General features: G+C 38.4%; 1 protein-coding gene across 6 annotated transcripts in view; it reads left to right on the plus strand.

Annotated features, from left to right (window-relative positions):
• Positions 1-26241, plus strand: part of NRG2 (neuregulin 2) — a 193818-nt gene that overhangs the window by 121430 nt on the left and 46147 nt on the right. For 5 of the 6 annotated variants that reach the window (XM_087930586.1, XM_087930584.1, XM_087930587.1 and 2 more), the window contains 2 exons: positions 12519-12690; positions 25149-25267. In XM_087930586.1, coding sequence (XP_087786712.1) covers positions 12519-12690; positions 25149-25267 — 291 coding nt within the window. Of the gene's footprint in view, positions 1-11973; positions 12061-12518; positions 12691-25148; positions 25268-26241 lie in introns of those variants that run through there. The other variant, XM_087930589.1, reaches the window with a different exon arrangement.

Genomic DNA, 26241 nt, shown 5'->3' on the forward strand with positions numbered 1-26241 from the left:
AAAGGGCTCTGGGTGAGAGAGAAAAACAGCTTATCTGCCGCCCATCCCCTTTCCCGATGGGAACGGGACTTGCAGGACCCAAAGCTAAATATCGCTCTGCTACGAACGACTCTCGCTCTCCTAGCAAGAGCAGCAGGAGAGAGAAGCAGCCTCTGACCCGCAGCCCAGGGAGCTGCACCACGTCTTTAATAATGGTGGGTCTTATCCAGGATGACAATGAAGATGCTTATAGGGAAGAGGTGAGGGCTCAGGTGAATTGGCGTAATAAAAGTAACCTGGTTCTAAATATTAATAAAACAAAGGAGATCATTGTAAAATTTTAAAAAGAGTCATACTCCACTCGGTATCAAGGATGCAGCTGTAGAGGTAGTCAACAGTATTAAGTATCAAAGGGTGCATATAACTAGCAATCTGAATTGGTCTCTCCACGTGTCACTTTTAGTGAAGCATGCAAACCAGCACCTGCATTTCCTGCGTTGGATGTTCTTTCTCCTTCTGTCCTAACCACTTTTTATAGCACAAAAGAAAGAGAGCATTTTTGCAAACTGCATCACTGTTTGGTTTGTTGGTAGCCTCAGATACAGAGAGTGGTAAGGACAGCCGAGAAGATTATAGAAAGTGTGCTTCCCATTAGTCAGGATGCTGCTTATAAGTACTATGTGCTTAGAACCTAAAGCACTGTTAGAGACCCCACACACCCACTTTATGGTCTGTTTCTGTTGCTCCTTTTTGGGAGGAGATTTTGAAATAATTCTAGCAGAACTACCAGATTCTGTAACAGCTTTGTTCCCTATGCCATCGATCTGGTAAAACTCACAATGTTTTTTTCTCACCATGTATATGTATACATCCAAAGTAGACTGTATCATAGAATATATGTGGGTATGTGGCAGTGGTTGGATTAAAAAAAAATTTACTACCAATTTTATGGGTGTGGCTTGATGGCCGTGGCTGGGGTGTATTCAACCGGTGTAACAACCAGTTCAACCACACGCGCAGAGGGTTTGCTACTGACCTTCTCCTGCAATCCTGCAATCTCCTTGTGTCTTAAACAGCTGATGCGCGGCAATCCGCTGTGCCACACGAAGCAGCTGACTTGAAAACCAGGAAATAAAGGTCAGAATAGAGTGTGAGTGAGCGAGCCCAGCAGCTGATCATTGTAATGAACTGATTTGCTCACAGATGATCCTTGGAACTACCGGTTCGGCCAAACCAGTAGAATACCACCACTGGCAGGGGTGAGATTCTACCAGTTTGTACCTATTTGCTAGAACTGGTTGTTAACATTCTAAGCAGTTCGGAGAACTGGTTGTTAGAAGAAATTACTGGCCTAATCCTGTAAGGAAGGCAGGTAGGAAACAATTTGGTGTTGCTTACAGAAACTGCCTCTCTGTTAACCCTTATTACATTCTTGGCAGGACTAGACTTCCTGTCTCTGGAACGTCTCTGGAGTTTTTTTCCCCTCCTTTGCTTGTACTTTGCTTGTGTGAAGTGACCGTTCAAAGTTACAATGGCACTGAAAAAAGTGACTTATGATCATTTTTCACACTTATGACTGTTGTAGCCTCCCCACAGTCACGAGAGGCCAGGTGAGGAGATGCGTGCCTCGATGTGAGTAATGTTGAGTTGGCCACACCCAGCCAGTCACATGACTACCAAGCCACGCCCACCAGCTAAGCCATGCCCACAGAACCAATTGTTAAAAAATTTGAATCCCACCCCTGACCACTGGTATGTGGGTGTATGCATATTTTTTTATCGTGTCTATGTAGTGTACATCGGAGGTGGTGACCCTTTGAGAGCTGTATGCAACGAAATTTATTTTTAATGTATGCTGATTGGTGTACATTTAAAGTGACAATAAAGTTATTCTAAGTTCTCTAAGTTCATAGTGGTAGCCTAGGCAGATAGAGAAGCAGAAGTTTCCCATGTGACGAATGACCAGTATCAATAACTGCCTGAAAAGCTGACGCTTCCAGATATTCTTCAAAGGACAACATTTAGTTACAACATCTGAGGTGCCTATGCAAAAAAGTAACGATCTCCTTAGTTTTAGAAAGTGATTTTTAGCAATAGCAATATCTACAACTGAGTACTTGGTAATCCATCTCTTATGTAAGTTTTTTTCTGTTCTATATAATATTTTTAGAGCCTACCTTCATGGTGAACTGCTTCTGCTGTAACATTGCTTATTACAGGTCATGCTGCCACATTTCTGTCATTTAGATCAGGACTTTGTGGCCATTGTTTTGTTATTTCACATATATATTTTTTTAGATGTGTTTCTGTTTGGCATCATTGTCTGTCTGCATTGTTTTGAACCACTTGTGCTGATGGACATATAGCTTGATATTCTCCTAAAAACTTCTATAGTACAAAGCAGAATTTATGTTTGATTCAGTGATGTAAAATTGTCCTATCAGCTCAAGAAGTATTTGGCTCTTACTGTAGAGCACAGGATTTGGTTTCTGCCACACATATGAACATTCCTGTAGTCTAGAGGTGGTATTCAGCAGGTTGTGACCAGTTCTGGAAAACCGGTAGCGGAAATTTTGAGTAGTTCAGAGAACCGGCAAATACCACCTCTGACTGGAGATTTTATAGTATCCTTCCCCTGCCATGCCCACCAAGCCACGCCCACAGAACCGGTAGTAAAAAAAATTTGAATCCCAACACTGCTGTAGTCCCAAAAGTTTCTATGCTTCCATTTCTCCATATGTACTCCAAAAGTCTGATGGATTATCTGTGTATTTTGTGTGAAATTAGAGATGAATATATTAATATATTTTTTAGTGAATGGCTTCCAACTTGCTACTTTCCTAGGACTCATATTTTACTCAGTGCATTCCCAATGGAATCATGAACACTGTGTTTATACAACGTGAAAGAAGCTTCTAAATCTTTGGGTGGTATTCTGGACATTTTAGTAACTTATTGGATGATTTTATGCTGCACTGATAGAGTGACTTGGCAGGAGGGTCACTTGTGGATCATTATATACTATAGTCTCAAATATTCTCCATTTTAAAATTATGTTTCTGTTGATCAGTGAAGTCTAAGAATTTTGGGAATGGTTTTATAACCTTTTTAGATACTACCCTGTTTCTCCAACAATACGGCCTCCCCCAATAGGAAGTCCCAGAATGTTTTATAGGCATGAAATGAAATTAAGCCCCTCCCCCCAAATTAAGGCCTATATTAAAACATGCGAAATGGGGGGGGAATGGTGGGGGAGCTTGCCGTTAGGAAGTACTTTTGTTGCACACCAGGATATGGTCAACATCCAAGCCGTCGCCGCCCGCCCACCCAAAGATGCAAGGGGGGGGGAATTAAGTCACCTCCGAAAAGATGGCCTAGCCATTTTTTCGGGGCTCAAAAAAAAAAAAAAAGATCCGGCCTTATTATATGAGAAACACGGTAGCATATATTATATCTTAATGAGATAAATCATTTTGTAATGTGACACCCTAAACACATGTATCATATTCTTTGGCATCTCTGATCTATTTTCCACTAATATAGTTGCTTCAAGAATACATATTTTAGCCACGAGTTGAATTACTAAATAAAATGGACGACTAAGCCTACAAAAGTGTTTTTCAGAAATCACTCATTAAATTATAACTTTAATGAAAGATATTGAAATAACTCAGTAGCCTTTAAAATTACTGGATTGTTATACGGGTAATCCCCAAGTTACAAGCATTCCCTTAGCGAACATTCGAAGTTGTGCAATAAGCACCCCTAGCATTTGCAAACGAGGCCCGAAACTACGAATCTTGCAGCACCATGGCAATTGATCTCCCTTACAAACAACTGCAGAGGCTCTGCAACATTCGTCCTGAATGTTGCCGGCCAAGATAGAGCTTTCAAGGAGTGGATCTCCCCCTCCAATGTTCCATTTGGGCCTCTAGAGACCTATCCCTCAGAAATTGTTTGAGCCTCATGCTCCTCACAATTGCTTTCCTCACCCACCCAACCTTCCATGCCAAGTCACTTATCTTGTGAAGACCTAGCAATCTCCTCTCCAGCTTCTCAGCTGCATGCACCCAACTGCAGGTCCGTTTGGGTCTCTTCAGGCATGTTGCCCAGCATGTTGCTGGTCAAAAGGAAGCATCAGAGGGGCACAGGCAACTGAGAGGCTGGAGAGGAGACTGTTTGCTAGATCTTTACAAGGTAAGTGACCAGCGCAGCAGGTTGGGTGGGGGGAAAGCAAAAGACCATGAGGTTTTTCAGTGTGTCAGGGAGGCCTTGGGTGGTCTTTGGCAGGTGGCCTGTTCCATCACTAGCCCCCTCCCATAGCCTTCCCCACCCTGAAATATCTTATACAAACAGAATTTGGTATATATATTTACTTTATTTGTTCATCTTCATATCTTATCCCGAACTTCTCTTTATTACTCCCTTTCCTTCTATTTATTCAAGTTATATCTCTTTAACTTTAGATTGTATACATTTTTTATATCCATCTGTCTTATACAATTTCATTATTCTCTTCCAATACAAAAACAGACAAGACATAAAACATAAAAACATAAAACATCTTTTCTGAAAGTTGCTTAATCCCGGGTTAAAACTCATTGTACAGACACCACTTCAAAAATCATGTTCCTTTTATATATCATTCCATATCTTATTACCGTTTTCCATTTTCTATATAGCTTCTTCCTTTTTTTAACTCTCTTAGTTTTATTCTACTTATCTCATCTCAGTTCAAATCATAATACTTGTCATTCTTTGTCTGTTCTCAACTATCCATTCACCTTTTCTCTTTAAACAAAACCTCTCCTGTACACTGATTGGAGTATGATGCCTTTAACTCTTTCCCCTAACCCAATAATACTTAATATCACACATAACTTGTATTGGGATTCTGTTTAGCACATCCTAAAGTTACACAATATATTATATAGAGAGAAAAAGAAAAAAGAAAGAACAACAGTAACAAAGGAACAAATTTATAAATATATAATATAGCTAGTACCCCTGTCAATACCATTTTAATCATACATATTAATACTCATTTATATCTTAAACATTTTATTCTAAAAACGCCTATAATAGCACAATCTTATGTACCTTACAGAATCCCTTTTTCAATTAGATTTACCCATTGTCTCTAAATGAATTTTGTTTCTTTAAATCTTGCTTCCCATCATTGAGACTTCTCACCCCTTCCTTTTTCCCTTGCTTATTCTTTTCCTTACCCTTTTTACCCCTTTGTCTCTCTACCTCCCTTTTCTTCTTCCGCTTTCCCCCTTTCTGTTGTTTTCTAACCTTATATCCACCTTTCAACTAATTTTTATCTTTTTTGGTTGTTTTTTTAGGTTTTAAAATCCCGTTTTTCTTTTCCTCTTTCTTCTCCTCCCCAAATAGGACCACATGTTCATCAAAGATGGTTTCTTCTTTGTCCCAATTATCCTGCTGCGCAATCAATTCTCCATAGGAACGTACCGCCATTTCTAGAGATTGAAAAAGAATGTCCAAAGTATCTTTCCGGTCTTGTTCTTCCTTTTTATATTTTGGATATTCAGTTTTGGATTCATCCAAGGATGATGCCATTATAAAGAGGAAAAAATTTTCCCAAAACAGCCACCCGAGTGTTTTTAAACAAAGAAAAAAGATTTCCCAAAAGATCCAAAGTCACCAAACAATCCAGATAGGCTATTTCTTTTAGCACTTTTTCCCTTCTTCCATTTCTTTTTCTGGGGTTGCTATTAAATCACAAAATTCCAATTGAAATATGTCTTTTTGAAGTCTTAAATATTCAAATAGCTCTTTAAAATTCTAAGCAGTCTGCTCCTTATTTTCAAATTCTACTTCAATTTTTTTCCTCTCCCTTCCCACTCACAGCAAAAGAAAGTTTTTTCTTTAAATATTTAGAAATCCATATCCCTTTGGCATTAGCATAGTCTTTAGCATTTAGCATATCTTCAATGCGGGTTTTCCAATTTCTCTCAAAGCTGTTCCGTTTGGAAGGAGAGTGAAAAGAAAAAAAGTTTTCCCTTTAATATCCATTCGCTGCTTACTCAGTCTGGGAACAATGTGTCTTTAATAAGTGTTAAATATCAGGATACTTTCACTGTTCCTTTGTCCCGGTCAGCAAAGATCACTTTCACTTCTTCAAAAGCTCCTCCAGCACTTTCTTTTTCCGGCTGAGCTCTTCTATGTGGCGGCCATTACAGACCGCTGCTCAGCTGCCTTCGGAGAGGGAGATTTAGCCGGCTAGGGAAGAGAGATGCGATGTCTCATCCCTGCCAGAACCCCCCAGTCTTCACCACCTTCTGCAAAGGTGGCTTAGCCCCGAAGCCAAATGGCTCGGGGCACTCAGGCAGTGAACACAGGCAGGGACCGCGCACAGTCACGGATTCCTGCCTGCACCGAAGCGCCACAAGCCGGAAGTCCCCCACCCTGAAATATCTTATATGCATTTACAACCCTCACATTCAGTTAGCGAATGCGTGGGCGAAAGGAGGGAGTGATCCGTTCAAAGTATGATATTCACTCACACAAATTGTCAGGTTATGAATGGAATGGGCAGACTCCATTACATTTGTAACTTGAGGACTACCTATACATGCTTGCATTATTATATTAGTAGTAGTTTTAAACATGAAACAACTGAACAAGCAGAACTTGCTGGAATTTAACTTGGTGAGATTTATGTAGCCTTTTCATATTAGTATTATATTGGAGAAGCATACTCTTTATTGTTTTCCACAACTGTCATTTATCGTATTTTTATCTTTGTGAGGGTAGAAAATCTCACCTTGCATGGGTTTAAGATGCTGAAAATTGCCCACAATCTATCAGATGTTTGTTTGCAATCTGAGCCCATTCATTTTTCACCTGTATCCTGATTTTTTAGAGGGCCTCTTTAATTTCAAATTGTGATGATTTCTTATGTTCATTTTTCCTATTCTGTGAAACATGCTGGGATTTGTTTGATATTGCTTCAGTAAAAATGGTATCTTCACCAGTCAGTTTTCAATGGATATATTTAGAAAATAGCACTGAACTTTCTTTTCCAGAATTTGAAGATGCTTGCAGTTAGTGATGTGACCTCATTATTGTTTGTTATAGCAACATTTGGGAACATGTCCCTATTGCCCTTCTTTACTTTCACAGTCCAGAAGCTTCTCTCAAAGCATTAATTTGTCTAACTTAAGTGACCTACTTTTAATGTAGCTTATCATTTCCATGACTTTATCTAGAATTTTCAATTCATGGCTAATTGTCTTTGTAATTAACACTTTTTCAATGTGTTGCTATGCAGTAATCCCTTCAATGACCCAGCCATTGAAGTAATGACATCTGTACAAATTCCTATACATTGTTCCCAAGAGAAGTGAATAGATTCTATGGTAATGTAGACATGTTTATTATGCTCACACACTTCTGCTCAGCAATTTTATTTCTATTACCTTGACCCTTTGAGGAAAGATGGAAAGACCATGACTTTGACAAACCCACTGTAGCAGGCAATTTAAATTTTTGTAGGTCTCTTTAGAGAGAAAATCTATTTATTTTATATAGCCACCCATCTACAACCTGGTTAAAGGAAGGGACTAGGAATGTGCCCACCCTATCTGTCCTGTGGACCTGCAGAAAATTGCTGCATTCACTCACCGTTGGATATCAGTCAGGCACAAGCAGACAAGGCAAATGAGATGCCAGCTAGGATTTTTTGAGCTTCCGGAACCTAAGGAAGTTGATTCGAAACATTGTAATATAAGTTCTTCCATCTGTGTACTGGATCGCTGTTGGATTTACGAAGAGTTGCCTTTGAAGATCTCAGGAGCTATAATGATACATAACATTGGGAGCTTCATGACTGGAGGTTTCAAGAAGACACTGGACTGCCATTTGTCAGAAATGGTATAGGGTCTGCTGCTTGGGTCAGTGGGGGTTGGACTAGATCAGAGACGGGTTGCTGCCATTTTGCACCAGTTCAGAGAAACTGGTAGTTAAGATTCTGTGCAGTTCAGTGAACCGGCAAATCCCACCACTGGCTGGCCCCACCCCTGCTTATTTTTCAAACTGGTTTTGGGCCATTTTTCGGGCCATTTTCAGGCCAGTTTTTGGCCCAAAAATGCCTGAAAACAGCCTGAAAAACGGCCTGAATCCTTAAAAATGCCCCCCAAATAGCCTGGGTTTTGGCCATTTTTCAGCCCAAAAAACAGCGTGAAATTGACCTGAAAAACAGCCAGAAAACAGGCTGAAAAACAGGTGGGGGCGGGGCCACAGTGGTGGGATTAGCCTCAACTGGCTGAATCCTACCTCTGCCTTTGAGGTGAGTGGCTGGGAGCTGGGTGTGATGAGTGACATTACCCACCCAGTCACATGACCAACCGGCCATACCTACCCAGCCAAAGAACCAGTTGTTAAGTTATTCCAATCTCACCACTGGACTGGATGACCTACAAGATCCCTTCCAACTCTGTTAATCTGTTAAAAAACATAGCAACCAGGCTGCAGATCTGTAGGTTTTGAATTTTTTTTTGTGGTTTTTATGCACAGGGTCCTTGACACCTGAAAATAATTTGAAAGGTTCTTCCAGAATTAAATTTGAGAAAGACTGATTGTAGTAAAGTAATAAATGTTGGTATAGGTTGTTGAGGTAATTCCCCGTTAAGAGAAAGAGTGCATACAGGGAGACGTAGTGAGAGTAGGAAGAATAACACACACACAGCACACAGATATACTGTACAGTAAATGTAGGTTTTTACTTCCAATGAATGTTTAAGCACAGTCCAAGATAAGCAGTCCAAGTCATTCACAGGTAAAGCAGTCAGTGTTCAGTTCAGGGATAATCCAAATATCAAAGTCCAGAATCAAAAAACAGTTCAGTAACAGACTTACATCAATGATCAATAACAGTCTTTAGGAGGAACGGCAACTCTCTCCAACAGAGGTTTTTACTTCCAATAAACGTTTAAGCACAGTCCAAGATAAGCAGTCCAAGTCATTCACAGGTAAAGCAGTCAGTGATAATCATCAATGATCAGTAACAGTCATTAGGAGGAATGGCAACTCTCTCCAACAGAAGGAAACAGAGACTCACTCACTTCACTGAGACTAAACAACCCAGGTTTCTGGCTCCATCTTATGGCCGTTTGAGAAACCACACCCAATTACAGTTTAGCATTCCCTTAAAGACATAGTATTAAAATGTCTAGCCTAGTTTATATATTTCCAATCAAAATAACTGTTAGGTGACTTAGATTCCTAACATGGTTATTCATGATTATCACTAAAATATATATCATATATAATTTCTTTTTTTCTTTCTTTGCACTTTTTCACTTTTTACTTTTCTTTTTCAAAAGTCATAGTTTTTATTTTAAAATAATATTTAATAAAAATTATGTATGGAAAACATTATATATTATCAGCATACAATAATAGTTTGTTTCTATCTGCTGTTATGTCACAATACCCTTCAACTGGATCATGAAGTTGGCCAATGATTTCAATATCAAACTAAAAATAAGGATTGTAAAAGTCATCTTGGAAAAATTCCATATCTATTTTGATAGATGAGGTATAATTTTATTTTTAATTACCATGAAAGAGGATTTGAGTGTCTCATTTCAATCCGATTAATGAAAAAAATTCCACTACATTTGGCCAGCACTTGCTCCAAAAATTTCCATTCTACTATATCAAAAGTCTCTCTCCCAGCCAACAAAACCAACATTGCTGATTTCAGCTTTTTTGCAGAATATCAGTTAGCAACCCAATTTTATCACAGGGTTGTCAACCTTTTATAAAATCAAATTTACATGGTGGCTCATCAAAGATAGTGTATGTGCTATTGTTACACTTTTGTCATCCATGTTTATCAAGTAGCCAGTATTACAACTTGCATCTTTACCAGTCTTCAAAATTACAGTAATCCAAGTCTAATGAAAGAAAATTAGAAAAAAATCATTCAAAAGCTTCATTATAAACCTCCAATAATAATATGGCTCCAAACAATATGTGCCTTACTTTACTCAATAGGAAAGCAAATAGGATCAGGAATGTTATTATATATTTTACATCAACTATTATTTCCAGGATAAATAATTACCCTCCCAAGGAGACCTGAAACCATTAGTGAAGCTCTGACTAGTTGCAATTGAACTTTTTAGCTTTTTTATTATATAAGTCATCACTACTCCTTTATAGATGATTCTGCTGTATATTACATCATTATACTATATCTTTAGGCACAATATTAATTTTAAACATGTCTACTTATAGACATATTAAAGATAAAAATATTTTATTTTATATTTCATGTTAAGCCATTTTTGTTATTTTGTTATAGAATTTATAATTTTACTTAAACTACAAAAATGTTCATTATATTCATTCTTGTTTTTAAAATTTTGAATGTTTAATTGCTTTGATATCATAATTTGTATTATGTAATTTTAGTCAATGTTATAGTATACATGTTACATTTCAATGGGATAGCTATAATCCTATTTTTTAAATCTTTGTTTTGCTCTTTGATGACCAAAATAAGGATGTTTACTATAAACATATTGGGCACACACACAAAAATGCATATAACTTGTCAAACTTAGTCTTTACAAAGGTTCACATAATATCTGAAATGATTTATGTTTCTTTCCATAATAAGGTCCAAATGAAGTCCATTTTAGTACTATGGTATGGTGCTATGTGAAAATGATTTTATTTTAATTGCTTTAGTATTAGTTATTTTGAATGTTTTTGCTAGTTACAGCATCACAAGACTGCAGGCCAGCCAGGTTAACAAAGTGCACACCAACCAGACCTGGTTTGCAACAAGAGAGAGTTGCATGCACTAGGTCAGGGGTGTCAAACTTGATTTCATTGAGGGTCACATCAGGGTTATATTTGACCTCAGGGGGCTGGGGTGAGTGTGGCCAGGGTGGCCGTGGTCAGCTTGATGTCACTCACGTCAGGGGCACCTTTGGTGATCTGAGCATCAGTGAAAATAGGCTCCAGATCTCCATTTTTTGGTTGGGACAGCCTCCTGCAACCCTCTGCCAGAAAAAATGGAGCTCACGAGGACCGCACGAGCCTCTCCCAAGCTCCATTTTTTTTCTGGCGAAGGCACCACAGGCTGGTCCTTTGCTGTTTCCAGGGTGGCTCTACGGACCAGATCTAAGCCCACTGAGGGCCAGATCTGGCCGCTGGGCCCTGAGTTTGACACCTTTATACTAGGTCATGAACCCAGGGAGCTTGCCTCATCCTCTCTATCTGTTGGAGACTGGCCATTTTAAAACTTCTTCTTTAAATAAGTAGGATTATCAAAATGTCTTTACAGAGATAACCCAGCACAAAATGTTCTGGACAGATTGCAATGATTTTAATTACTTAATTAAATGCATGATATTTAGAAGGAGCATTACATTGGTGATGTAGAATAAATAAGTCTACATTCATGCTACAATAATTCCTGAAAAGAGTGCAGTTGTGATAGTTGTATTTTTAGTTTCTATCATTGTTATTATTGCATTGTTAGGGTTCTTTAATAAATGAATATAGTGGGAAGGTTGCTGAGTTTGATATCATGAAATGCCTGACCACAGGTGTTGAGCGTTTGCTATGACCACGTTTTGGCTATTCTTTGGTGGCTTGTAATGGGTTAAATTCTCCTGAGTACTAAACCATCCAATTGAGGTAAGAGATGTAGTAGCAATGGCGCATCTGATGACTAGGATTGCTTGGTTAGTGGCCCAGATTTTTGTCTCTGTCCTGCTTATCCTCTCTCATGTAGAGACTTTCCTTTTAAGTCTTCGCTATTAGTGTTTGGCAGAGTAGACTGTCATTCTGAAAGACTGAATGACCTTCTTATTCCCCATTTTTTTTCTATGGAGATATGTTGTTTTATATTTCCATTTGGCCACAGAGAAGCCAGTACATTCCCAGAATGAACAGGCAGGCACATGAACAGTAAAAAAAAAAATCTGCAGTGACTGTGGCTGAGCTCCTCTCCTCTTCCCTTCTTGTAGCCAAATGCTACCATTCAGATCAGCACAGGCTGTCGAATCAACAGCATGGCTGCCAACAGCAGCAGAGGTAAGAGAGGAATGTAGCGGATGAGTTACTGAAAGCAGCATCAGAGCAAGAACTGAAGCGTCTTCTGAGAAAGCCTTGCAAGCATTTGTATAGTCTGTTTGCATCTCATGTGGATGCATATTTGTTTCTCTTATGCAAAGGGACAAGTGGGGAGATGGTGGAAAGAAAATGGAGGGATCTGCTGCTGAAAGGGAGAGAAACCAAAGCGGCTTGTGATGCCAAAGAAAAAATGCTCAATATGCAAAAGCATCTGTTCTCTCTTTTTTGACAATAATAGGTAGATGTGGGCAACAGAGGATAAACAAGGAATCAGCTCTTCATCACTGGCTTCATGTAATCATTACTGAAACTGAAGGTTCTGGAAAATCTAGCTATCAGGGCTTCCGATTTCCTAAGAGCCCGCAGAACTGAAGACGGGTGATTAAACTGACTTTGTTTCTTTCTGTTTCTGTTCACAGCTGTCGCTCCAAAACTCAAGAAACTAAAGAGCCTAAATGTAGAAGTTGGAGCAAAGGTTTCTTTGAAATGTGAGGCAAGCGCTGGAAATCCCCAGCCATCCTACAAATGGTTCAAAGATGGCAAAGAAATTAAAAAGAGCAAAGATATCAGAATAAAATATGGGAATGGAAAGTAAGTAAAAACAGGTGCTTTTTCATCTTAAAATTGTAAAAAAAATATCATAGATAAACATTCTTAACTATTATTGGTATAATTGTCATAAACATGATTGAATGGTCAATTTCTAAGTAAAGTAATGTTTACAAAATAGTTATGGTTCTTGTTTGTGAGCAAGATGTATTCATAATATTTTTAGAGGTTTTATTAATTTCAATATTACAAAGTGCAGCACCAGGTGGGGGAAGGCTTTCTAAGGTAAAACATGTGTTACAAAATGGAAAATCCAATAATTTCGTTTTGTGGACTGTCTAGAGCAGAATAGTAGAGAATTCTGCGAGCTGACTTCCATACAGCTTAAAGTTGCTGAAGTTGGGAAGTACTGTTACAAAGCAAGAAAGCTCAACTATTTTTGCTGTAATATTTTGTTTAATCATACATGGTTAAAAGAGACAGACAAGCTGCCAATTATTTAGGATTAGGAGTGATGGCATGCTCCTCCTCAGTTTGTCCTCTGGATAGACCATGTTCTCTACCTACCTTAAATTTTTGTGCGATGAAGGCAGAGCCAGATAGCATAAACTGGTTATCCATCTGGGTTTTGCACAGGCCTAGAAATCACTTAGGTGATTAAGTGAAACAAGTAGTGTCTCTTAGAAAATGGGCCATTTTGCTTTCTGTTTTTTCTTTGAAGGGGAACTTTCTTGCAGCTCCATTGAAGTGAGGTATCATCACCCTTTTTAATGGTATTTAATGATTACTATTTCTTGGCGCACAATGCCACAGAATTAAATTCATTATAAAGTTCTGATTGATACCAACTTGGACCATGAACATTGAATTCTCTATAATGCTGAACACCTGGCTTCTCAGATCAAGCCAGGCCATTGTAGTTGGTAAAAGTTAGCAAGAAAGATAAGGTCAGCAGGCTTCCCAGCACCATATGAGGCAGAGTACAGTAGAGTAGAGACAGTTCCATGGATGTTCATACATTGTGCAGGACTTGGCTTCATGCATTGCCGTCAATATTTTGACTGTAGCTCAAGTAAATTCACTGGGCAAATTTGGTGGGAAAGAATGGCACTGAATATACAGTAGTTCAAGATACTAGCTTTAACATGGCACAAAGTGAATTTGTGCTCCTAATGGGAAAACCTTGTTTTAGTCTTTTTTTAAATGAACAGAATAGAAAGAAACCTGCAGAGATAGATAACAGACATCTCAGAAAGAATTAAAACATCCAGTTTCAGAAAAATTATGTGGATAGTTAATCCCTTTTGAACTTTTCCTTTTTTCAAAAAAAAAATAAAGCTGTAATTGTATAATTTATTTCTGTATTGGATAAAAATTATGCATATTTTAGGTAGATCTGAAACTGGCAATTTGTTTGAAAGAAATGTGAGTAGGATTTTGGATGGTTTTGGACAGAATTAAAGGGCCTTTTCTACAGAGCATTATTTAAGCATATGTTCTGATTTGGATCTGGATCATAAAATCTCCCAGTGATTTCCTACAGTAATTTGGAATTAATGCATTGCTATTGATGCATGTTTTAGCATTTTTCTTGTAGGAAAAGGTCTTCTTACAAGGAGAGTTATTGGAAAGCTTCTGAGGGACTGTCCTTTGTGATTAAAGAGTAAACTTCTTGTATACCTTTGCTGCCTGTTCTCCCCACCTGGCATTTTTGGGGGAAATTTAAATATCTTTTTAGTATTTGTCATTTTGTAGTGCTCCAAAATGTCAGATTATTCCAAGCTTCTTGTTCAGTTTAGATACTCTGTATCTGCAGTTTTCACTCTTTTCCTTAGATGTAGGCCATGGCTTCACCATCAAAACTTTTGTAGGCCATCATATAAGTGAGGGGTGGCTAACAGGCTATCCACAGACACCATGATTGCTCCAGAAAATATATTCAGGACCTTCCAATTTTTTTAAAAAAATCAAGGCTAATATGATATTTCCAAACTTTGTAAATAATCTTAAATCTTAGAAAGAAAAACTGAAATTTTGTGAGATTTGGTTGTTTACTAAAATTTCATCTATTTTTACATCCATCTACAAAGAGGTACAGTTAGTGCAGTGGTTATAACTGAGGAAGGATTCATGGGAAATATGTATTATCTATACTGATTTGAGTTCTGTGAACCAAAGCTGAAATGCAAATCAAATAGATGCCATTCGTGTGTAGCATTGGGATTTTTATTTCTTCATTTGGTTATGAAGATTATATTTGGTTATGGCCAAAAAAGATTTGTCTAATTGTTTATATCAATAATATTAAAGTGAAAAACTAGTAAAATCTAGGAACACTAGAAACTTTAAGTTTCTAGCTCTTTAGTGATTGTAAAACTTTTCTACACAAATTTAAAAATTTCCATACTGAAATGCTATTTAACTTATTTTAATTTCCAAGGGGGGAAAAGTGATACATTTATAAACAGCTGTAGAAATATTAATATTGTATCCTTAAAAGATTATTTTCACTCATTAGCTAATCAGAGTTCAATTATTGTATTTCTTCTGCCTTCCTCTTTTCTCCTGCTCCAAATCAACATAAGTAATTGATTGCTCCCAAAGCTCTTATCATTCTTTCTGAATTGGAAAGTTGAGTTCATTTTGCCCTTCAGATAACAGGTTTTGAATAAACTCAAAGTAGATATAAGAGTGACATGACAAGACAAGGGAGAAACCACATTGTAGTATGTTGAACGCCACCAAAGCTGTGTAATAAAAAACAAACAAAAAAAGATAATTCTGGTGTAAGGATTCCTACCTTGAGCAGAATAGAAGACTGCTGAAGTCTCTTCCAGCCCTGTGATTCTATGGTATTCTCTTGTTTTCTCTATCTCATATTCACTATTTAATTTTGTGTCCCTCCACTGTTCCTGGATTTTTCATCTCTCTCTCTCTCTCATCATATACAAATGTTTACAGAAAACCAGATTCACTTAACCATTATTACTAACTTAACAACTCCAACAATTCACAACAATTGTGTCAAGAAAGGTTATAAAATGGGGTAAAACTCACTTAAAAGTTTCACTTAACAAAAACTTTCGGCTCAATTGTGGTCATAAGTCGAGGACTACTTGTATAAAGAAATTTCTTTTTCAAATACTCTTAAAATTAACTTTTGGGTCTATTGTTCCAAAACAGCAATAGCAATAGCACATAGACTTAAGTATCTACCACTTCACAGTGCTTTACAGCCCCCTCTAAGAGATTTACAGAGTCAGCATCTTGCCCACAACAACCTGGGTCCTCATTTTACCCACCTGGGAAGGATGGAAGGCTAGGTCAACTTTGAGCCTGGTGAGATTCAAACTGCCAAATTGCAGTCAGTCAGCAGAAGTAGCCTGCAGTACTGCACTCTAACCACTGTGCCACCAAGACTCAAAATATCCTTCAAATAACATATTTCCATTGTTACTTTCTTGTGTTTTTTTCTGTATTGTGGTAGCTGTCCTTGTCCCTTGACACTTGATATTGAACATTTGCATTCAGTTATCATATGTTCAGAGTCATGTGGAGTCATGTGGAGTAGGATAGCATTTAAATTAAATTAAATTAAATTCTTATTTAATTTATCTGACTTATGGTTCTCATATTCGATTTTTAGTTGTACAAGACATTGTAAAATGAGGGAATGTTCTTTCAATACTGTCACCGTTACATTTTTGATGGCTTTGATCTGAACATATGATCACTTCCATAAAATTCATGAAAATTTCCCAACAACTAGAGGAGTGATTACCAACTTGGGAGTCCATTTAAATATCAAAGGCATGTCTTTACATTTGTAAACATTACAAATTGGCAGCAATACAGAAGGGGCGTACTACTGTGTTCTTTGGAGTTACATATTAGATAATGCTTTCATGTGGGTTGACTTCACCTCACTTGGAGAGTGTTACCTCTGATTACCCCAGCTAAGGTTTCCTCTGTTTGATCATACTAGTAACAGTGATCAGCAGATCATATTCCCAATAGCATGCTTCTCAAGATAATTTGCATTACTGAGACTTCCTATAATGCTAAGCTTTTAATCTCATGGATCAGGGATTCAAAACATTAAAATCTGAAACCAAACCAGAGGTATTTATGGCAGGTGGAAAGAGGGGCAAGTGACCATACAATAGGATAGAAAGGTAGCATAGAATTCATAGAAACATGGAATCATAAGGCTGGAAGGGATTTGGGGGGTCTTCTAATCCAACCCCCTACTCCAAATAAGAGACCTTATACCATCTTGGACAAATGGCTTTCCAATCTTTTCTTTAAAAGCTCCAGGGATGGAGGATCCACAACTCCAGGAGGCAAACTATTCAATTTACAAATTATTCTTACTGTTGTAAGACTAGGCTGAAACTGCCATATCTAAAAATGATGTAGACACGTAAGGAGGCTGTATAGCCAGGAATCATGTCTAAAAGATCCCTCCAGGAGACAGATAAGAAGGAACTAAGTTGTTAAGGAATAAAATAAAAATGTCACCTAAGCCAGACAAATGAAGTTAGGCCTGAACACATGGGAACCCTCTCCCCAAATCCCATCAACAGCTACCAGATGTGTAACAAGGTAAGAGTAGCTGCCAGTCTTGTGAATCAACAAATAAGGACTTTGGGGGATAAAAAGCGGCCTGAAGTCTGCCTGTCTTTAAGTCATCTTGGTGGCTTTCATCCCTCTGGCTAGTGCTTGCCAGCCTAGTTGAGAAGGATGTGGATAAGTGTGGATGAGTGTGTATATGTGTGAAAGAGAGAAAAGAGCAAATATATAAGTTGTAACCAGTAAAGTTTTGCTGCTATTTTAAATTCACTGGGTCTCTATATATTCTAAAGAACCAGTTGTGCCTCTGTGTTCAGTTAAAAATGATTTGACTATGGCAACTTTCCAGGGCTGTGAGTGTGTGAATGAATGACTATAATCTGAACCTGGGAGCACCTGTGTAATACTTTCAGAAAATTTCTCCTTGGTTCCAGATTGGATCTCTCTGTAACAGTTTCCACCCATTGCTTCTTGTCCTGGTCTCAGGTGCTTTGGAGAATAAGTACACTCCCTCTTCCCTGTGAGAGGCCCTCAAGTACTGGAAGATAGCCATCATGTCACCCCTAATTCCTGTTTTCATTAAGCTAGATAAACCTAGCTTCCTTAATCATTCATCACAGGGCTTAGCCTCTAGAACCCTTATCATCTTTTTTGCTCTTCTCTGAATACTTTCTATGATCCCAGCATCTTTTTTGTAACATGGGGACCAATAATGGATGCAGTATTCTATATGTGGCCTCAGTAGTGTAGTATAGAACAGTACTAACACTTCTCTTTTCAAGAGTCAGTGAAGCAGAATTTAGTAGCTTGATACTTCTTTACTACTCAATAGTATATCTTTGGCTTAACTGAGCAATTCATATATTGATTTTTCCTTCTTTCTTTTTTGTAACTTATCTGAAGAGACCATTTTGCCAATGTTAACAAAGCTTCAGCTTTAGCCTTTTTGACCATATTTGTTATTGTTTTGTTTTTGTTATTGTTGCTATTACTGAAACTTGGTGGGATGAAACCCATGACTGGAACATACTGCTAGAAGGATAAAAATTGTACAGAAGTAACAGAACCATCTCATAATCCTTCTCTTTGATGCACCCTAGGACTGCATTGATCTTTTTGGTAGCTGCAGTATACTTCTGGCTCATACTTTAGTGATATCCACTATGACAGTGATGACTAACCTTTTCAGCTTGGTGTGTCGAAAATCGGGAAAAAGCGTAGCCTTCCTCGGATCGTGTGTCACTTCAAGAAATATCAATAATTTGGTAATATTTGCAGCCCTAATAAAGAAAGAGTTATATTTTTAATATATTTATTAGTTCAAAAAGCTAAAAGTTTTGGAGATTTTTTTTGGAGGGTTTGCATGGTGCTCTGTGAGGATGGTGAGAAGCAAGAACTGCAAGAGCTGCTATGGAGGCAATTAAAGCTTAGAGGAGCTGGAGAGGGGCTGAATGCTGCAGACTAGACATCCAAGCATTTTACAGTGGGGGAGAAGAAGGGAGAGCCACAAAGACAGAAATGCAGATTTTAGTATTAATTGCACTTACAGGACAGCCACCCGATGCTACTTATCGTGAGCACTGTGCCTGGTTGTTGTGGTGCAGTCCTCCTGCGATGTTTATGACGGACTGGGCTGGGGTGATCACACAGGGCTGTGAAACTTGTCTCCCTGGTCTCAGGGCTGCAGGTGCAGGATGTGGGGATCGGAAGGCCACCTTACAGGGCTGTGAACCTCATGGATCTCCTTTCCTCCTGTAGCGTTCCTGAGGTAATGAAACTGACAAACCTCACTTTATGGCGGTTACAACTGGTTCTCTGCTGCAAAGATCTCGCAGCAGCGGTGACACCATGCCTCTACGCAACAAGCAGGGAGCAGGGATTGGAGCAGAGCACAGGCAGCCTCTAAATGTGCAAGTTTTTCCCACACCAACAGACGTGTCAGTCAAAGTGCCTTGGCGTGTCACGAGTGACACGCGTGTCATAGGTTAGCCATCACTGCACTATGACATTAAGATCCCCCTCATGGTTACTGTTGCACCAGGTACCGCCTATTCTATATCTGTGCATTTGGCTTTTCCTGTCTAGGTGCAGGCCCTTACTTTTTTCACCATTTAATTGCATCTTGTTGGATAGGGCCCATTGCTCAAGTCTGTCAAAATCCTTCTGAATCTTGAGTCTTTCTTCCAAATTCTTCCATCCAGTTTGGTGTCATCTGTAAATTTGATGAGTTCTCTCCTTCTACCCACTCAACTACGTCATTTATAAAATGTTGAAAAGGACTGGGCCAAGACGGAACCTTAAGGTACCCCACTATATGTTTCCCTCCATGAAGATATAGTTCTGTTAAAGACTACACACTGAGTGTAGTTGGTCAACCAATTGTGAATCCATCTGGTGGTGGTACTGTCTATCCCACATTGGTCTACCTTACCATTTAATAAGCTGTGGTCTACTTTGTCAAATGCCTTACTGAAGTCCAAGTAAACTATATCCCCAGTATTTCCAGATCCACTAATATAGTTACTTTATCAAAGAAGGAAATAAGATTTGTCTGGCATGATCTGTTTAATGAACTTGTTTGTTCATTTGTTCATTTCTAAATGTTCATAAATTGCTGCTTGATTATCTTTTCCAAGATTTCCTCAGGTATTGATATCAAAGTGTTTGGTCTGTAGTTTCCTGGTTCCACTTTTTATTTGTTCTTGAAGATTGGAACCACATCAGATTTTTTCAGTCCTCTGACAATTCCCCCATGTTCCAGGAGCTCTGAAAGATTTTGTTCATGGATTCCAAGATCACATCTGCCAGCTCTTTCAGTACCCTGTGATATAAACCATCTGGTTCTGGTGATTTGATGTTGTCTAAAGTGGATAGATATTTTTTAACCAAATTCTTACCTATTTTGACATGCATTCTGTTCTATCTCCCAATGTGCTACTTTTGAAGGGTTCAGCTATTTTTTTTGCATAAAGATGGATGTAAAGAAGGAATTAAACAGCTTCACTGTCTCCCTGTCACCCATCATTTTCTTGCCATATTCTTCTATTAGCGAACTGGTCATTTCCTTGAGTTTTTTCTTGTTCCTTACATATGGAAATAACCTTTTTTTGTTATTTTTGAGCATTTGTTGCAAATCTTAATTCCTTCTGAGCCTTAGCCTTCCTAATTCCATGCCTGCAGATTCGGGCTATTGTTGGTGTTCTGTTTAGTTAATATGCTCCTTTTTTCTATTTTTTTTATGCTTGTCAGTATACTCTCAGTTTGTCAGAGAGCTCTGTGTGCACTATGCTAATCTTATCTGGTACCTTTTGATTTTCTTTCTCTGTGGTACTGCTTTCGTTTGGACCTTTAGTATTTCATTTTTCAGAGTTTCTCATGCATCCTAAACTGCTTTTCCTTCTAGATTTTCCATCCATGAAATCCTTCCTAATACTTCTTTTAGTTGTTGAAGTCAAGCTCTCTTAAAGTCTAAAACACTAATTAGACTTTGTTCAATTGCCTGTGCCTGCATTACAATGAATTCTAATATGACACGATCACTTTCCTCCCACAACTTCCACTCCCTCAATCATTTCATCCTTATTAGTTAGGATTAAGTCCATTATAGCTCCTCTAGTTCAGGACGGTAGGCGACTGGGTTGATCACCGCCTCCACAGAGAACGAGCCAAGGTACCGATAGTCAAGCTTCCTAACCGTCTGGTCTAATGGAAGGTGCCAAGTGGACAACCACACCCAATCCCCCCACAGCCAATGGCGGCATCACCTACTGATAGCAGTCCGCGACTCATTTGTAATCCTCCTTGGCCTTCTCCAGATACCGTCACACCAATTGGTGAATGGCCTGTAACTCAGACAAATAGTCCTTTGCCTCTGGAACCAGCGAGTTGAGTGGCGTCAGGGGAAAGAACTGAGGATGATAACCCACATTGGCTGGGAATAGGGTGGTTTGCGTGGAGGTGTGCTGCGAGTTATTAAATGCAAACTCTGTGATTGGTTGGACTAAGTAGTCCGACCAATTGTCCTATTGCTGATTGACAAAGCAGTGCAGGTATTGCTCCAGCATCCCAATGACTTTCTCAGTCCCATTGTTGGTTACCAGATGATGTACTGATGACAAGCAGATTTTAATGTCTAGAGCCATCATGAGTCCTTTCCAGAATTGGGCTGTAAGCTGAGTCCCTCAGTCTGACACAACCCGATCAGGTAATCTGTACAGCCAGAAGATGTGCTGAATAAACATGTGGGTGGTGGCACGAGCTGTGGGTAAACCATGACATGAAATGCGCCATCTTCATCAGCATGTCGACCACTATGAACACCGTGGTGAATTCCGATGATGGAGACAAGTCCATCAGGAACTTCATTGAAGGACTTCCAGTGGCATTTCTGTCATGGACAGATCGAAGTCCATGATCATGCGCAGCTTCGACCTGTGCTCTCCCTGTTAGAGGGCTCCGAACAGGGCCAGAACCACTCTGAAGGGGTGGTGAAGAAGGGGGAGACTGCCTGTCAGGTTGAGGGGAGCTGCATCTCCCCTCCTTGGCTAGGTATACTTCATCCGAAGACAGGCTGTATCAGTGGTCAGAAATGGCCATCCTGAAGATGGAAGGCTATCCAGGACATAAGTATCATGCTGGAGCAGTGATGAAGTGGCAGTGTGGAGACCAGGAAAACCAGATATAACATATGAACAATAAGGTACCCCGGAATTAAACCATATAGAAATTTTAAGAAAGATCGTAATAGTGGTGATCGGAGAAAGTGAAAAGAAAAATTGGATATAAAGGAAAGTGAACTTTGAAAGAGCTAAATTGAAGAAGAATCTCAGAAAATAGAAGAAACATTTGTTTAAATTGGATAAATATATCTTTTTGGCAGTAGATAGGCACAATTAAGGGCTGAACTTGAAGGTGTCAAAAAGGGGAAAAGAAAAATTAAATATTTGGCCTTATTGAAATTGAAAAGCCTCAAATTGGAAAAGAAAGTGAAAAGAAACTTGGACATAACGGAAAGCGCCACCTAATGGTAAAGGGAAAATTTCAGTGACTCTTTAAAAGTGTCTGGTTCTTTTAAACTTGGAAATTGATACAAAATAAGAGAGATTTTGTTACATTAACATTAACATTGAAACCCTGAAAAGTAAAAATACAGAATACTAAGATAAAAGAAAGAAGTATAAAGAAATTACCTTGGGATTGTTTGGTGACTTTGGCACCAATTTAAACTTATGGATATTGGATTACTTGATGATCTTGGAAAAAACCTAAAGAGGAATTAATAGAAGCTGATCATTGGAAATAAACATCCAAGACGCTGGACAACTGGACAATTGGCTTGGACTTAAATATTAAAGAAAGGGATAAAGAAAATGCAAAAGAAGGGTATAAAAATGGCAGAACTTTTCTTGGAACTAAAAATGGAACTAAGAAATATAAAGGAAATGTTACATGAAAGAAATGAATTGTGCTGTATTGCCTTACGACTAATAGAAATGGCAATTCTGGAGAACAAAGAACAACAAGGAGTGCCAGAAGGGGAGGAGCTGAATAAAGAAGAAGCCGGCTTTAATGAACAAATGGAACAACAAACATTAAAACAAAGGGAAAAAAGAATGGAAATTAAAACTTGGAGGCTTGAGGAGATAATTAAAAAGGGAAATGTCCAGAAAGCCAAACAAAGAAAAAGGAAACAGCAAAAAAGGGAATTACAGAAGAAAGTTTTAAAGAGGGAGGGGGATAAAGCTGGAGTAAGAAAATGAAGGGGGGGAAAGGTAATAAGAGAAAGAACCAGAAAATAAGGAGATATGGAAGCCAAACAAAAACGAAAATAAATTGTTTAGTTAGGAGACATAGAGATAATGGGCAGATAAAGATTAACGAAAAGCGATTCTGCAAGGTAATGTGTTGTAATGTATAAGAATGTAGTTTTTAAAAGCTAATGGAACTGATATTTGCTTTTCATTGTTTTTTTTTAAGGATTATTGTTAATCTATAGATGGATATAATTGAAATAAAGGTGAAAATTGGAAGCTATGATAACAAAATGACACAAAACAAAGAATAGTTAAAATGAATTATGAGGATTTTAATGAAAAAACTAATGTCAGTTTCTAAAATCAACTGAATAGATAATAAATAATAATAAATGATTTAGAATTTAACTGGCGAAAACAATACCATGCAGAAATTTTGATTATGGATTAAAAGGGAATAAATTTAGGGATGTATAAAATAAAGGGGTGGCACACTCTAATTGGCAATTAAAGGGAGAAATTTTTGGAAATATTAGATTTAAGATGAAACCTACTGAATAATGAAATAAAAGTATGTGATAAAGTTGCAAATGTGACAGATAAAAGCATAAAAGTATAATGAATTTAAAATAAAAAGTAAGAATGATAGACTATAAAATAAGACGAGAATATTTAAAGAAAAAGGAAGAAAAAGGAATTAAGATATAAATTGAAAATATAAGTATAAAGAAAATAAGAATATTGGAGTAAATTTATGCGAAAATAGAAGTAATGATATGATATAGAATTGAATGTGAAAGAAAAATATATAGTAAGGTCATTGTATTGTTTGTATTGAAGTGTAAAAATCTGAAACCACATTGTTCACTGAAAGAGTTGTTTTTAAAATGTAAAAAAAAAAAATTGACAAAAAAGGAAGTCCATCGAAAGGGCACCCCATCTCTCCGATGTCAGCAAGGGCTGGAGCAATCCTGGGGAGCCCCTGGCGCCAACTTGGCCTGCCGGCAATGCACACAGGACATAACATAGGACTGCACATAGTGTTGTAGTCAGGTCCACCAGAAAGTCCAAGGCACGAGATGCAACATTTTGAAGAGACCGAAGTGCCCCACCGCAGGGTCGTCGTGGCACTGTGACAAGATAAGTCCCTGGAGTGGCCCTGTTTAAATCCCACCACTGAAACACTTTTCTTGAGTTGCAACATGTACAGTTCCTATAATCTTCAGGGCTCTCTATGTGATGGTGGATGGAAAGGAAGATACCACCCACTTAAAGCAATGTACCCCACCATCATCACCACTTTGGGTGCTGCTTCCTAGCATGCCTTGTTTGAAAGAGGCAATGTAGGATTCAGTGACTGGCAAACCTATTTCCAAATTACAATGATCTTTGTGATCAGATTACACTCCTTTGATCATCAAAATCTTGTGAGGGTAGTAGTGAAAGTATCGGAGAAAGTTATATTCAGTTGCTTACATTTTTTTGCCAATAAATTAACATTATATATTGCCATTATAGAATATGTGGATTTACTTCCTGATTTTTATGGAAAAGTTGTCCCTTTTACTTCTCTTTTACATCTGTTTCTGACGGTCATTTCCAAATCATTCACAAGCACTGTTGTTACTTGTTATATTCCTTTCTCTTAGTACTCCCAAGGGTGCTTTTTTTTTTCTAGAGGCAACTAGACTTTCTGGTTTTTCTTTGAAGACGTTTCACTTCTCATCCCAGAAGCTTCTTCATCTCTGACTGGATGGTAGGGAATGGAAGGATTTATACTCCTTGCAGACAGCTGGACATTTGCATTCTTTTAGCTGGTCTTTAAGGTCACCTGGAGGTTTATCTGTGTAATCAGGGTCACTTGAATGGTGCAAACTGGTGTGGAGCCTTCTTGGAACTGTTGAAAGGACTGTGTTGTAGACTGGAGATAGATGGTACCTTATCCCTCTCCCTCTGTTGAGAGAGGGCTGTTCAATTTTGACATAGATGGCCTCTTTAACCCCTGTTTCAAACCAGTGATCCTCTGTAGTAAAACTTTATAATAATTTTCCTTAAAAAATCTTCTCTAGAGAATATATTTAAGTTTGGTAAAGGCTATTTAAAGTAATTGTTAATTCGACCTAATGTCATTATTAAAATAGTGTAATAACCAAGCCTGCATTTCTTTTTTTCCAGGAAAATATCTAGACTTCAGTTCAGTAAAGTGAAAGTTGAGGACACAGGAGAATACAGTTGTGAAGCAGAGAATGTCCTGGGAACAGACATTGCCACAGGAAGTCTCATAGTCAGAAGTGGTAAGTTATAATATTGAATCAAAATGATATAGTTGGTTTCAACTGGTTTTTACAATTGGTGGGAGAAGAAGAACCACATATAAGATGCCCTGAGGGTATATGTGTACAGGTATGTTAATTGAGTTTTCATGGAAAAAGATGGTTATAGTGTCAATTTCATTAAAGGATCTGTGTTATTATTAATTTTTATAATATTAAGTTGTTCTGGTAAATATGTCCACTGTGAACTTGGGATACATGTGTTATTTTAGATTAAATAATGCTAAGTATAACAAGACAAATAAAGCTGTTGGATGCAGGTGAAAAAAAGTGTAGCTGTCCACTGTGTGTTTGTTTGTGATGTTTCCCACAAATTCTGTGCATTTTGGATCCCAGTTCTGTGTTCTCAGACGTAAGTCCCAGATCATAGAGTACTTTCTCTGAAATAGGATTGCAACCACATGCATGTCTATTCAAGAAGAAGACTTATTGAATCAAATGGAACTTTCTTCTAGGTAAGTGTATGTAGGAATTTGTTGTGAACCAGGTATTTAATTGAATATGCAATGACAGAATAAGCTTAAATCAGGGGTGTCAAACTCAAGGCCCGCTGGCTGGATGCGGCCTGTAACATGGTCGGATCTGGTCCACGGGGCCATCTTGGAAAATGTAAAGGGCCAGCCCACGCTGCTTCTGCCCGGTCTACCCATGCCACTTCAGCCTGGTCTATCTGTGTTGCTTTCGCCCAGTCAACCCAATGCAAAGAGGAAACACCGGGCCAGCATGGCTTCAGCCCGGCCTACCCAGTGCAAAGAGGAAACATGCCAGCAGTTTGGGGAGTGGTGTCAAACTGGTCATGCTCACCCAGTTGGCCACACCCACCCAGTCAGCGATGCCCACCCAGCCCCCCAAGGTCAACCACACCCCTGATGCGGCCCTCAATGAAATTGAGTTTAACACCCCTGGCTTAAATTATTTTAGCTTTTTCTTGGATT

The sequence above is a fragment of the Pseudonaja textilis genome, chromosome 3 (genome assembly GCF_049901715.1).
Source record: "Pseudonaja textilis isolate UNSWEBS1 chromosome 3, rPseTex1.2, whole genome shotgun sequence".
Lineage (NCBI taxonomy): Eukaryota > Metazoa > Chordata > Lepidosauria > Squamata > Elapidae > Pseudonaja > Pseudonaja textilis.